Source organism: Eufriesea mexicana, unplaced genomic scaffold (genome assembly GCF_001483705.2).
Source record: "Eufriesea mexicana isolate 0111107269 unplaced genomic scaffold, ASM148370v2 scaffold294, whole genome shotgun sequence".
NCBI lineage: Eukaryota > Metazoa > Arthropoda > Insecta > Hymenoptera > Apidae > Eufriesea > Eufriesea mexicana.
This window is the reverse complement of record NW_016908489.1, coordinates 2,371,675-2,387,273: the sequence shown is the minus strand read 5'-3', so window position 1 is coordinate 2,387,273 and position 15,599 is coordinate 2,371,675. Positions and strand designations below refer to the sequence as shown.

General features: G+C 48.7%; 1 protein-coding gene across 1 annotated transcript in view; it reads left to right on the top strand.

Moving 5' to 3' along the window:
• The window catches only part of Syn1 (Syntrophin-like 1), a 341,618-nt gene that overhangs the window by 6,598 nt on the left and 319,421 nt on the right, over positions 1-15,599 (top strand). Inside the window, exon 3 of the mRNA XM_017911844.1 lies at positions 647-1,244. Coding sequence (XP_017767333.1) covers positions 647-1,244 — 598 coding nt within the window. The remainder of the gene's footprint in view (positions 1-646; positions 1,245-15,599) is intronic.

The following is a 15,599-nucleotide window of genomic DNA, read 5'->3' as shown; positions in this document are numbered from 1 at the left end:
TTTCCCTCTTTTTTTTTTCGAAAAAGGTAAATCGATGATAATCTCGTTTCACTCGGGAACCGAGATTCGTCGTATAGTTTGCATCGTCGCGAGAATCCACGCGATCCGGTATCGGCGAAACACGAGGAAAAGCTGCGCGATTTGCTATACGACGCGTGCATTCGAGCACCGTGGAAAATACGTCGTTTTCGTTCGCGGAAACTCGCGTGCGGGGAGATTGGATCTACGGTGTAGTCAATGAACGTAAACGTACATGCGGGCAGAATATTTTAAACGGACGTAACGTTAATGTAACGAAGCAGACGACGGGCATAGTTTCCCGACCTCGATTCCACTAAAACGCTATGCAATAACGCGGAGAGATACGTTACAGGTACGAGAAACCTGAAACGCGTTCCGCGCCGATAAGGTCGCCGAATCGATCGAATCTGTACCGTCATGTTCCAACCTTCCCGCTGAATATTAACTCGTTACGATTCTAAATCGAGATCTAAATCGTGTGCCGGTCTCGATCCTCCAGTTCGATCCGGACGCTATATTCGCGTCTATAAACGAAGACATGTCCACGTTACCGCGACGAAACTTTGACCGAGCAACCCCAACAGGCTCGACGAGATTAAAATGGCGACTGATCTTCTGATTTCAGCGTGCAGCTTGCGAGGAAATCGAAATGGTCGAGCTGTGCGGAAGCGGACAACCGACTTCAGCGATGGGAGTGATGGGGGTCGGTTCGGTGGTGTCCGCGGCTACGTCGTCCTCGTCCTCGTCGACGACGACCACAGCTGCCTCGTCCTCGGCGTCCGGACGTGCCGGGGTCTTAGAAACGCAAGTTCGTGGTCAGTGGTATCGCGTGTTCGTCTCGCTGGAGGACGATTATCTGAGCATCTCGTTGGACGAGAGCTGCGAGACGGGCAACAATACTCTGAACAACGGTAACATAAACAACAACAACGTGGACAGCCTGAACGATCCGGACGTGCCGGACTCGGTGGCCAATCAGAAACGTATCGTGCGCGTGGTGAAAAGCGACAACAACGGCCTCGGGATCTCGATCAAGGGTGGCAAAGAGAACAAAATGCCGATCTTGATCTCGAAGATCTTCAAGGGGATGGCGGCGGATGCCACGGAGCAGCTGTACGTGGGCGACGCTATCCTGGCGGTAAACGGGGAGGATCTACGCGAGGCGACCCACGACGAGGCGGTGAAGGCGCTGAAGAGGGCCGGCAAGGTCGTCGAGCTCGAAGGTGAGCGAATTATCCAACGACTCTCCTCCATTCGCATGCCTTTTTTGCTCGTGTACCGCGACAGTGGTCTGACCGGTATTTGCGTACATACGTCTTCGGGTAGGTCCGTTCGACGGAGACGTCCAGGTCGTTGGTTCTTGGAACGCGTACGTACGAAGGCGAAAGGGGGGTAGCCTAGACGACTATGATCAGCGTCGGAGTTGCAATTGGCGACGACAGAGGAGGAAGGCAATCGAAACGATTAGTCTGGAATAACACGACGGTGAGGTAGACGATGTCGATGGATTTCTAAATGTCACGTAACGGGTTTCTCTCTCGGGGAACCGCGCGATCTTTCGCAAAGTATTCCCCTTTACGTTACTTTCTTTCGAAGCTCGCCGGTTCGGCAGGTGTATTTAACCGAGCCTCGTTGCTGTAAATAACCGACCGAGCCTCTTAACCGAATTCGATAAACGAATGAATCTCGGAACATCGACGGTTTCCGTGCTTCCTTTGAAGGCTAATTCGCGGATAATTAGTAGCCAGGGCGCGTTAGCGAAATCAGGGAGCCCGGTGCTCCGGGCTGCCGACTAGGATGGAATCCTGATCCGTGGAAACGCGAGCGTAAACGCAAACGCAGATTCGTTTAGTCCCGCGTCGCTCGAAGCGCTGAAACATTCGGCCGGAAGTAGAAGTAGAAGCTAGGCTAGGAAGCTCGACGCCAGACGACGGGTTAGGGGGACATTAACGAGGTTTTCGCTCCAATTAGCCCCGAGTACACGGCGCATTAAGTTTCGACGTAGAGATTCCTGCCAGTTTCTGCAGGTCGTTTTAATATCGAATTGCCTGTCTTTGAACCGGAACTCGTGCCATTTGTGCGGCTCCGTGTAGTCGTATTACCTGCAACGAGCCACTGTATCGCGCGGAAATTCTCGTAAGAAAAAGGGCGCGAGGAAAGTGGCAGCAGGAAGCCGAAAGCGCAGGGTCGGTGGGAGACAGTGGTTGTTTCGGGAAGGGAGCTTTTAGCCTGATTAATGCACCGGGTTCGGAGGGGGTGTTGCTTTTTTTTTCGGCGTTCCTCGAGGTGGTAAGCGTCGTCGCGGAGAAAGGAGAAACGCGACGATCCCTTTCTCGGTTTTCGGTTTCCAGCCGTAGGACGGAAATCAGCGCGATTTCGCAGTTTCCGCGCGAATTCTCGCGCCATCGTACACCGCCTCCAGACGTACTATTATCAAAAAGTGCGAGACTGAAAGAAACAGCGCAGGGTGAAAGGTCGGCGCGAAAACGTGTACCGTGCCGCCTGGAGCGTTAAATGGCGCCTCTCGTCTCTTCCTTCTCGCTCCATCTTCCCACGTCTCTTTCTTCTTTCCCTCTTACTTGTCACCCCGTTTCCCTCGGCCCCCGCCTTTTTTCCACCGCCTTTTCTCTCCACGCTTTTATTTTACTTCCTTTGTCACTGGCTATCGTTTGTTTCTCGTACGAATCTGCTACGAGCGACACAAGCCTGCCCAGTGAAGCGCGACGCGCGCTCTCTCGTTGCACATGCTCGTGTGTCCGCCTGCACTTTGCATTTAACGTTCTCTGGCCGATGCGCGACACGTGTATGTATATGTACATCTCTGCACATGCCGTGCGTATATACCAGCCAACACGAACGCGGCACAGGTACGCGTGTGCACAGCAACGTTGCACCGCTCCGGGGCTTTCAGGCTGGCAGCTCTGGCGCGCGATTGTATGCACGCGAACGCACCTGCACCGTTATTTTCTCCGTGTCTGAAAAGCTCGCGCAACCAAAAATTCGGCCAGAGAACGGCTCGTTATCGAGCCATTTTCGGTCCCGTCCGTTTACCGAAATCCGTTCTCGAACCGATGAAACTCGCCGTCCGTGAATGACCGGCTTCGACAGCTCGTTGCGTTTCGCATAATCGCGTGCGGTTTTCACGGAAAATTCTCGTTCCGTTCGCGCGTGCGATTCGCGTCACCTCCGCTTCTCGCGTCCATTTGTTCCATTTCTCTCCGCGAATACCCGATCGTGCCGTGTCTCGTTTCGTCCGACGTAATCTCGGTCGCCTCCGAGAACGTCACCTTCTACCTTTCGCTGCTTCTACCTTTTACATCTCGACCGGTGTGACGTCTCGTTGCTCGACAGCTTTTCTTTTATTCACACGCTTCCGCTACGATTTCTCGTGGCACGTAGCGCACGCCGCCTCGCTTCGCACGTGCGACACCCTCTGCCTTCTCTCCTTTGCCCTTCTTTCTCTCGTTTCTCTTCTCCGATGGTCGGCCGGTTGCCAGTTTCGCGTGGGTGATGCGTGGAATGCGATACTCGCTACGTCCGCGCGGACGTGAGATGCAAAAGCGCGGAGGACGCGCGGCCGCGTGGGCGGCTCGGCTCGAGAACTCCGAGAGGGAGAGACAGGAACGAGCAGAGTCCGGAGGAAAAGGTCGAATCCGAGAGATCCAGAGGGAGAGAATGCGAGAGAGAAGGAGAGAGTATGAGAGTGGGAGAGTGGATTACTGGTTGACCCAGCATCGGATTGACTGTGGAGGACGCGGCGCGAGGAGAAGACGAGGGAAGACGAGAAAAGACGATGGCGGAGGGAAAGCTTCGGAATACATTAGCCGAGGATTTTCATCGAGGCTCGGTGTCGGTCACGTGGACCCGCCGCTCCCTGCGTCCCGTTTAAGCGAGATTCTGCCGAAAACTTCCGGTTTCACGGGATAAAATTGCAGCGGAGTCGGCCCCATCAGGCTGACAAAGTTTCCGTAAGGGCTTGCCGGCGAGGAATCGAATAGAAGTTACTCTGCCTGATAAACGAAGTCGAATTTATTGCTCCGCCGCTTTCGAGATTTATCCTGATTTATTGTATCGACCCCTTTCTTTCCCGAGCCCCGCTTTTTTCCCTTCCGCTTGCTCCTTTTCCTTTTCTTCTTCTACTTCCACGACTTCTTTCGACGCGTATGAACGGTCTTCGAGACGAGTCAACCGAGGGAACGATTGTTTCGGGGAAGATTGATTCGATCCAGATTTTCCTACAGAATTCTACAACTTTTACAACCGTAGGGGGGCTGGTTCCTCGAATTCTCGCCGTATCCGAGAGATCGAGAAAGTTTCCTCCAACGCCTCGATCGTTCCCCTGTTTTTCTCGCCACGCCGAGCATCACCGCTCCCGATAACGCGTAATTCGATTCGTGTTCTGCGGAATATCCCCGGGCTGGATCGTCGAACACGAGGAACGACGTCGATTAGTCGAAAAGGGGTTGAAAAATTCGTGGCGAGATCCGCTTCCTCCTTCGCCCGATATCGCCCCTGTTTCGAGGATCACCACCCTGCTGGGACTTTGCGTGACTTTTCTTCTTCGCGGTTATCCGTTCGCGGGCAATCTGCACGTCGGATCTACGGAGAATTCCGTCCGTGAAATATCGCGTGGCCTTGATTATGGATCGTCCGGCCGAGGCACACGAGATCTTGTATCCTTTCGTCCAGGACGCGTGTTACACCGCGCGTCGATCCACGCGATCGTTGGCCAATCGTTTGCACGCGTGTGCTTATATTACCGGATTAGGTTGCTCGGCCGATCGTTGCACGCCCACGATTTACGTAAGAATACCTGTTAATACAGATCCGGCAGGTGATACCGCTCGTGGTATCGCGTGGTTCGACGCGTTGGCGACCTTTGGTGCCGATTGCTGTCAATTGACAGCCTTCGAACAATGCCGAGACTCGTTGCGCAACGGGCTGCGCTCGTGATTGGTCCAAGGATGAGTATAAAGTTTCGAGGAAGGACGGATCACGGAGAGGCTTTTACCTTGGTTAGAGCGCGGTCACGATTATTTCTATACGCTATTGCGTGTATTGCGAAATTTTCGCGCGCGACTCGCGCCGTTATCCTCGGACACGGCGTAATTACCTTATCGCGATCTCGTCGGGAAATTTAACGACGACGGCGCGCGGGTGATCGCGACGCTTCGCCCTGATATACGCCCGCGTTGGTCTACCTCCGGAAGAACAGTTTTACTCGAATTTTAAGCAGACGGGAATTAGATGGAGCCGCCTGGCACTTCCGGCGTGGGGGGAAGACATAACGTTGCCCGAACGAGTGAAATGAACGAAACGTCTGCGGTTCTGCTACGCGTATCTATTTGTAATTGGAATGCGTAATTTTAGTCGGCCATTGTTCCAACGCGCAGGCTGCATGACGGATGACGCGCGACATCGTCAGGGAAATTGCGTCTTAAATCCTGGAGGTCGGAATTCCTTTCACTGTGAACGTCAGACGACTTCGTTCCTCCTACTCGGTGCCCCGTGCCACCGGCTCCGTCTCTTTCCGTCAGACTCGTCTTCCTTTCCATTATCTTAATCGCCTCGGTTTATGAGCTTGCTCGCTTTCGTTCAAAAAGACTTTCACCCTTGATGATCTCTCCCCGTTGAAAGAGTCTCGTTGAATGCGATAAAATTACGCCGGCGATTCGCGCGATCCAGCTTTTAATAATAATCGTATCCGCTCGCCGTGTCAAACCAGATTTCACGGTGGTTTTCCATTGAAAAGCTCCTCCTCGTTAATCGTCTTGATCGTTTGTACGTTACAATGGTAAATAATTCGAGAGCGGATTGGCACCGTGTCGGTGGCGCGTGCATGGATTATACGTTCGCGCACGCAAATCTGTTTTTCGACGAAACACAGAAGTACGTTGGGAACTGGTAATAAGCCAAAGGGAGACCGAGAATGCCGGCGCATACGCCGCGCTGATTAGTGAAATTCGAATAATTGCGCGATGCTAGAGGCCAATTAACAGGTGACGGAAATTAGCCGGCCTCATTTTATAGCTCATCGCGATAATTAGCTCGACTCTTTGCTGTTTCGCTGTGTAACCGTCGCACACCGGTTAACGCCTGTGTACACGCGTGTACGCGCGTGTGTTTCGCGTTTCACCGGACTATAAAAGAAACCATTTACGGTGCTTCTTGGCGCAACACCGGTCGCCGAGGCGTCTCGAATCGAACGTGCCTCGCGAGGATGATGAAAACACGCGGAACACGAGAGCCGCCATTTTTACTCGACGACCCGAACCCGAACCCGTTCTCGCCATCCTCTTCGTCCAACCATACTTCTAAATCACGTGTCCACGCGTTTTTCCTCGTCTCCATATTTACACTCTCGACTACGATATTCCGCGAATCGGATGACTCGACGAGAAATCGAGAAACGACCTTCGTATTTCATTAGCTTCGCGTTTTCAAATATCCTCCATTATCGATTTACGCGGAATTCCGACTCGCGATATACGTCAAACTGGACGCTGAACGCGCGTTCTTGCTATTCTTTGTCGTTCGTGCTAATTAAACACGTGGGTTGTCATTGACGCCTAAATTTCTGCGTTGCATGTTTGCACGCCCGAAATTCTGCCTTTTGTTCCTCGTCTTTCCATCTCTCTACGATTCTACGTATATACTCTGTTAGTACACAGCGGGGAGTAGCTCTGTTTATTTTCCCTAGATTTCCACGTTACCTTTGAGCCTCGCTCTTTCCGACCATCGGTGCCTGTGCTCGTCGAATCGGTTGGTCATCAGTTTTCTCCTCACCACCGCTTTCGCGGCAAAGGTCGTTCCCTTTCTTCGAGGTTCGTCCGAATTTCTCGAGTGCGTGGAAAATTTATACTCGTCCCCTTTTTTCTCGATTTTATTAAAGCCCGTTAACTCGAACCTAGTTAGCGATTCAGCCGGTACACGATCCACGGTGGAAATACGCTGCTCAAAGGCCGCGAGTTGGCCAATTAATAGTTTCGCCGGCATAATTTGCGGTCACTGCTTTATCCTTGCCCGCGAATTCGCAGACAAGCGACCGGAGTTCGTTACCAGCCGAACGACAACGCGTATAATAAGCAAGAAAAATGAGGACGCATACCGCGTAACAGGTAACGAGATTGCACCCGTTCGCCGGGTTAATTGTAAGCGCAAGTCGAGCCGTACCACGTCTTTCCACCTGTGCACGGGGGCGTTGGGATTATAAGCGACGTTTCCCTCCACGGGACACAGGGGAGACCTTTGATCTGTCGTTTTAGAGATGCGAAACGAGGAAGAAGCCGCTAGTAGCCGGGTATATAAGCTCGTTTCGCGAACAGTAATTTCGAGGTGGACTAAACTTATTTCTGGCGCCAGCTGATCCTCTCGCTCGCCCCCTCCACCCTCCCGCGAAATTACAGTCTTTCCAGCGAATAAAAAGTACTCGAGATTAAAGGGAGGCGAACGCGTTTGAATCGCGCGAGCAGCAGAGTTATTTTCACGGCCGACCGTCAGAGATGTCTTCGCCGGTGATGGCAAAGCGCTCTTTTTGCCCCCCTGCATTCCCGGCGAACCGACACCCAGGGTTTACCCTTAAATTTTACCGTGATTAAACCAGTTTGGACTTTTACGTTGATTGTTCTTACCGGAGGGGCGAATTTTCCCCTGGCCTTATTTTTAAACCACCCTCTCGGGGTCGGTTATATACCTACCCTAAGATTTTCTCCCTCCACGAGCCTTTTCCACCCTTTCTGGCTAAGCACGCCAGCTGTCCGAGAGAAAATCTCGAGTCGTATTTCTGCCAAACCGAGCTCGTCCTCGTTACGCGTTTTCGTATTCTTCGGCAAAACTCGAGGACCGCGAACACGCCGTTTGCAAATTACTCGAACCGCCGGGCAATCTGGATGCTTCCTTAAAACATAAATAATCCATGGAGATTAGCGGCGGCGGTATATCCGACGGTCGGCCGTTGAAGGGGTTGAAGGAAGCGCTGGCTATAAAATAATCCCTGGCAGAAGCTCCGGGTGGAACGCGGAGCGTGTAAAGGAGGATCGTGCTTCGACCGCGGAAACCGGCGGGGGCTAGGTGATTAGCCCGAACACGCTGCCGGCACCTAAAATACGCTCGAAGAATATAACCGGGCGTCGCGTAACGTCGCGTTACGTCGCGTTACGTCGCGACGGTAAACGCATTTGCATAGAGCGGGCCCTGCACGACTCCGGTTAGCGTTATAACGACTGGAATATAAGGCACGAGCCAGCGCGCTCCTCGTCCCCGCGGCCGCTATATATCTCCGCGCTGGTGTACCGTGTTTCGCGTGTCTTTCATTTCGTCCTTTACGGTACTTCGTCATGATTTACGGGGTATCCGCATGAAGAGCGACGCTGTCGCATTCTGCGTCTCCCGCCTGCTTCCACGGGCCCGTTTCTTCCTGCCTTTCCGCTTTCCGCGCTATCTCGTTCCTCCTCGCCCTCTCGCGCGTGCTTCTGCCCTGCTCCTTTCCGCGACCGTGTCCCGCTCGTAATTTTCTCGTTGGCAGCCGGGCAAGGGGCCGAGGTGGAAGAGCGAGCTGCGAAGAACGAAGGAGAGGAAGATGAAAGAGAAGGAGTTGGCTTTGACTCGTTCCTTGGCCACCTCCGTGACGCGACAACGCGAGTTTCGTTAGCTTGGTCCGGGTCACGGCAATTCCGAATTGAAACGCGAGGCGTAAAAATGTCAGGCGCAGAGAGTTATCGGCGCCTGGGAAATTGCGCGCGCGCGGAACTCCTCGAACGCGTTTAAATTCTTAATTCTCTGGCAGCTGGTGGAAACGGAGTTCCGCGCTTTGGCGAACGCGTATACTTTGCTCGGTCTCTGGCTAGAAGTTGCGTGAACTTGCCACGCTCCGTCCTTTGCCGCGTTGTTTGTACTCGCGGAAATAGTTAATTAACCGCTTTATCGGCCGTTTCTTTTGAACACAGAGGCGGAGCGGGCCTTAATTATGTGCCGGCCCTTAAGTGGCGCGGCGAAGTAAAAGCGGCGCCTTACGCTCGCTCTTTCATTTCAGGTTTTACTTTTACCGTGTCTGCCGATGAAGTTTGACCCAAGTTGAACTCGTAACTTTATCAAGGGCTCGCGTACAGCACGTGGACACGGAATTTTTGAAGCGCGCGCCAGCTCCATTCCAACTTGGATCCCTCACCCTTTGTCCGGCCAAGTCACCCGGTACGCACTCGAAACCTCGAGTATTCTCGAACGCTCGTTTTCCGAATCGATTCCCGTTGGCTCGCGAGTGCCAAGAAAAATGCCACCGCGAAGGGTCGACTCGTTAAAGCGGCTTAGAAAACAGTAGGAAGAAGCAGCCCGCGTGACCACGCGGCTTACGGTGATACGCTTCTTACCCGACTCTCTGCCATCCTTTCTTTGTCCTTTCTTTTCCAGTTCCTTTCCCTTTCTTTTCTTCCCCGTTCCTCTTTCTTTTCCCGCTGTTTGTTTAGATAAAAAAGCACGCGCGAGTCGAGGGTTAAAGCGTCGGCCCCGTACTACTACTCGCACTCGCGCCTGTTGGTTTATACTCCTCTTTGCATCGCGCACCGTTTTATTCGACGCCGCTGCCGTTGTCGCTTTTCACCCCTTTCCCATTTTTTCCCCTGCTCGTTTCCTTTCGTTCGGTTGGCTTTCGCCGCAGTTTCCCACGTTGGCGACCATAAAATTTCGCGACCGAGTATCGCGCAGTTCCGATGCTCGGCTAGAGCTCGCCTTTCCGGCCACGCCGCCGCGTTTTCTCTCCTTTCACTCGTAGCGGAGAGTTGCTTTTTGCCTGGCGCGATTGTGCTACCCCCGGGGTGAACCTCGCGGGATTTAATAAACGACACGTAGCACACGAATGAAAATAACAGGAAAAAGCCCGGGAAGAGGTGCCCGGGGAGGAGCGGGAGGGAAAGTATTTCCTCGGGTAGCGGCGCGCGACAATTTGTCTCGTAGACCGCGAAGTTTAAAGTGCCACGTGCACGATGCGCGTAAATAAAGCGAGCGAAAGCTGCATCGTTGGCCCGGATAAACGGGCTACATTTCCCCTACTTTATTTACCTATTAACGTACTGGTATATTCTATTGTCGCCGAATCGAATTCCGTGAAATAAACGCGGTACAAGTCGAAACTATATTTCTCCTTTTATACCCCCTTTAAAAATTTTCAATAGACACTGACATATTTGCCGAGAAAATCGCGCGATAAACCACGCGCGGACCAGCCAATCGTTGCTCGTATAGAATCCTGACAAACGTTCTTCCCGATTTTTTAATTTCGCCGATCGTTTAGCAATTCACAGGGGTAGTTCCATAAACTCGCAACCCCGCTATTTTTCCAGCCAACACCGGACCCTCTCTTCGAGAACTTCCGTCTCTGTTCTCGCCGATCTTCGTCATGTCCGGTTTTCTTTCCCAACTACGACGAACCTTGCACGCGTCCGCCGCGTTGGTCACCGGCTCGTCGATAGCGCTTATCGCGGCGCCGGGGTGGACACGCTCGGTAAACAAGAAAACCGTACCGGTGCGCGTAATTACTGTTATCCTGCCGCGAGAGTAATACGCAATTGCCGACGTTTTTGCAATTAGCGGTGGCGGCGGGCCGGACGATAGAGGAGGAATAGGTGGAGTAATAGGATGGTCTGCGGCGCGGCGTGCATAAATGCGCAGAGGAGGACGAGCTGGTTCGTGCGAGCTGCTGTAACTTGCTCGCCGTTCCTCGGCTCTCTCGAGCGGCCTCTTGTCACGATACGTGATATATAACCGGAGATCCTCTATCTCCGTATTGTAATACACGCGCCGCACCTCTTCCAGCCCTCTTCCGGCCGAAGCGGAGCTCCACGACGAGGCGAGTGCCAGCCCTCGTAAAACTTCCGAAATTCACTCGACGTATAATAACGCGAGCGTGATAATACTTAGCGGCGTGGAAGAACGCTCTCTTTCCATCCGCGACCTTTTGGCTCGTAGAACGGGCCCTGTTCGCGGCACCGAGGTATCATTATCCATCCCGCCGCGCTCGTTTTTCTCTCGCGAGAATTTCGGATCGAGTTTAAACGCCGTTTTAAACGAACGCGAATCGGCCGATTGATTTGCGGGTCGCGATTTCGTAACGCGAAATAATCGCGCGTAAATTGGAAACGCGCCGGCCTCGTGTTTCTTCGCGCGCCGGGGGTGGCACGGGGTGTCAGCAGGCGCGATGACGATGACGATGGCGGCGGTTCGCCGGCAAAGTTATTACAATGCGGTGAAAAACGAGTTGAATCTGGAAACAAGGCGCTGCTCGCGCAATGCCGGAGTTATTCTGAATCCTGATTAATTACGCACTTCTCTGCATTTCACTATGCATTAATCACTGGATCAATAGGCCGTAACGATGCGGATGATCACGTTGATGCCCGTGTCTCGATTGCCAATATAATTATCATATCCCTTTATGATACTGATTAATGGACCGTGATGCCATATCGTTTATGAATTCGAGTCGAGATCCGCGTTCCTCTGTTATTTTACAGCGTATCGCGAAAGTAATTGATCGCACGGCCGGGCAATTTCGTGCGTGTCTTGGATACGCTCTCGTATTTTACAACAAATTGCCCGGAAATTCGCGGAGCTCCGATAAACCATGAACGCCGACGTAAACGCTGTCCAAAAATTATATTCGTTCGTTACGTTTATGCGTTAAATCCTTCGCGATATTTACGCTCTGTATCCCCCTGTCTTCCGACCACCCCGAGTGGATCCGCTACTTCCGGTCCAGCAATCTCCTCGTGGACCTCGTACGAATGGGTATAGCTAACCCTCCTATAACACGCTAGATAGGTTCCTAGAAAATGCCGTGTTGTATGAGACCCAGAGCCAATGCAAAAAGGGGGGTTACGTTCCGAAAACTTACTAAAAATAAATTTTTTCTTAAATTCTACATTGACAACTTAATTTTTATTAAAAATATAAATGTATGTACAACGCAAAACAAAAAGGAAAAGGAAAGTATTATTTTAATTTAACGCAATTTTAATTTAATAAATTTCTTCGTCATCAGTGCTCATGTAGAAGTACAGTGCTGTACAAAGGTTTTCGCAATTTTCTTATAGTGTTAAAGCGAAACCGTGTTATAGGGTACCGTGTTGTAGGAGGATCTCCGCAATTTATGAATCGTGTCATAGTGAAATCGTGTTATAGGATGACGTGTTGTAGAAGGGTTTCCGCAATTTATGAATCGTGTCATAGTGAAACCGTGTTATAGGATGCCGTGTTGTAGAAGGGTTTCCGCAATTTATGAATCGTGTCATAGTGAAACCGTGTTGTAGGAGGGCTACCTATACTCAATATTATTTGATTTAAAGTGGCATACAGTGCATACATTATATAGCGTTCTATGTATCGAATCTCTTCGATTTCCAAGAACGTTTATCACGTGCCAAATTAATAATGCGTGATTGGTTTTGTACTATTAAGGATCCCGAGCGTGATGTTAAAATGGAGTGTTTATTTACAGTAAAAGTATACAATAGTTATAGTAGAGACGTTTTTAATAAAAAATAATTCATTGCAGTATTATAAAAGAACATACTAGAAACTAAATTATTGTATACAAACGAAAAATAAAATATATATTAAAAATATATACAATATTTTGTATTGTATATATTACTATGTAATGTAAAATAATTTATTACAATATTAGAAACGAAAAGAATATTAAAAGTTACAATATCATATATTAACAGAATTTATGGTATTATCGTGTAATATTAAAAAATACATCACAGAATGAAATACTTATATATTAACAAAATTTGTAACACTGCCATATATTACTGGCAAATGTGTTAAAAGATATGACAAATACTGTGTATTAATAAAATATAATATAAATAAAACGTCAACAGTAGAATCCATATAATTTCGCTTCGTACACGTGTTAATTATCACGTTAATCAATCGCTATTTTTTTGCATTTTTTCTTCTTTATTTCTCACTATTTAAAATCACATTGATCATTGTTTCATTTCTACACGTAAATATTTATTACTAGTTATCTTACTGCATACCAAATAATTCTCAAATGGTATCAGAAAGAAAACAAAATTCCTAGAAATAATAAAAATATTAAAAATGAAAGACAGAGCTGTAAACGCGAGTATCACCAACGAAAAAGATGTAAGGAAATCAGGCGAAACGCGAATATTGCGAGGCAGAGGAAGAGAGAGAGAGAGAGGGAGAGAGCGAATAGCCTTAGCCATAGGGCCGAACGAAAAACATCACTGGTCAGGCTCAAGGTTAATCTTCGACGATGTTTCCTCGTCTCAGTCGAGCGTTATTCCTCGCCGCGTTCGCCCGAAATTCGATCTGTTACCATAAATACGTGTCGATGTTTTTCTGCCCAGGCAAGTTAAGGCTCGTCAGTTGCATGTATTCTTCCCCGAATCGGACGATATCGCTCGACGTGCGACTGTGTTACTTCGCTGTTGAGTGTGGCACGTGCCATCGAATCTAAAACCGTTAGGGAAGGGGTTAATAGTTGCTTGCTACATATATATATATATATATATATATACACACACACACACACAATATGCATAGGAGCGTGTGAGTGGTTGCCGAGCGAAGGGAAGTGCGAAGTCCAAGGATTTTTCTAGAGAGTTCGGTCACGTGGTACCGACAAAAAAGAAACCGTTATAACCGTCGTCTAAAACCGTTACATTAACCGTCACATTAACCGTCAGTCGAGCTTCGTCGGTTTACAAAGCAACATCTCCGGATTCGGTGTCTATCTATTTCTATACCTTCGGCATATATTCCAATACAGTACTTAGAAGTCACAATACTTTTAACACATTACCGGCTTTTCTTAGACATTGGCGTACACTTGCCTTTAATTGTTTTGTCAATTCTTCTTCAATTTTGACAGGGTGAAATCACAAAAAATTATTCAATAGTTTCCAATTTCTTCGTTTATATATTCTAAATCTCGATTGCCTCTGCTGATTTTCGGCCCTACTTGTGTCGAATAGACTGCTTTAATTAGATTGCCGGTTTTTTCCCGATTTCGACCGATTGTGTATGAAAGATAGTGACGAATATGACAGGCCGCGGAAATCGGTTTCGTTGTTTGATTTTCATCGCTTATATTTTCCGAATTTCTTCAGATTTTCATGATTTTTCTATCTAATTACGCGGTGTGATCTGTGTTTTAATTAGTTTGCCGGTCTTTTCCCGATTTTACGCGATCGTTTATGAAGGATAGTGGCGAATGTGGGAGGCCGTGAAAAGTTTTTGCGTCGTTTGACTTTCATCGCTTATATTTTCCGAATTTCGTCAGATTTTCACGATTTTTCAATCTAATTACGCGGAGTGATCTGTGTTTTAATTATTTTGCCGGTTTCTTCCCGATTTTACGCGATCGGTTAGGAAAGATAGTGCCGAATGTGGGAGGCCGTGAAAAGTTTTTGCGCCGTTTGACTTTCATCGCTTATATTTTCCGAATTTCGTCAGATTTTCACGATTTTCCAATCTAGTTACGTGCAGTGATCTGTGTTTTAATTAGTTTGCCGGTTTTTTCCCGATTTTAACGAATCGTTTATGAAAGATAGTGCCGAATGTGACAGGCCGCGAAAAGTTTTTGCGTCGTTTGACTTTCATCGCTTATATTATCCGAATTTCATCAGATTTTTACGATTTTTCAACCTAATTGCGTGGAGTGATCTGTGTTTTAATTAGTTTGCCGGTTTTTTCCCGATTTTAACTGATCGTTTATGAAAGTTAGTGCCGAATGTGACAGGCCGCGAAAAGTTTTTGCGTCGTTTGACTTTCATCGCTTATATTTTCCGAATTTCTGCAGATTTTCACGATTTTCCAATCTAATTACGTGGAATGATCTATGTTTTAATTAGTTTGCTGGTTTTTTCCCGATTTTACGCGATCGTTTATGAAAGATAGTGCCGAATGTGACAGGCCGCGAAAAGTTTTTGCGTCGTTTGATTTTCATCGCTTATATTTTCCGAATTTCATCAGATTTTTACGATTTTTCAACCTAATTGCGTGGAGTGATCTGTGTTTTAATTAGTTTGCCGGTTTTTTCCCGATTTTAACTGATCGTTTATGAAAGTTAGTGCCGAATGTGACAGGCCGCGAAAAGTTTTTGCGTCGTTTGACTTTCATCGCTTATATTTTCCGAATTTCTGCAGATTTTCACGATTTTCCAATCTAATTACGTGGAATGATCTATGTTTTAATTAGTTTGCTGGTTTTTTCCCGATTTTACGCGATCGTTTTTGAAGGATAGTGGTGAATGTGGGAGGCCGTGAAAAGTTTTTGCGTCGTTTGACTTTCATCGCTTATATTTTCCGAATTTCTGCAGATTTTCACGATTTTCCAATCTAATTACGTGGAATGATCTATGTTTTAATTAGTTTGCTGGTTTTTTCCCGATTTTACGCGATCGTTTTTGAAGGATAGTGGTGAATGTGGGAGGCCGTGAAAAGTTTTTGCGTCGTTTGACTTTCATCGCTTATATTTTCCGAATTTCGTCAGATTTTCACGCTTTTCCAATCTAGTTACGTGCAGTGATCTGTGTTTTAATTTGT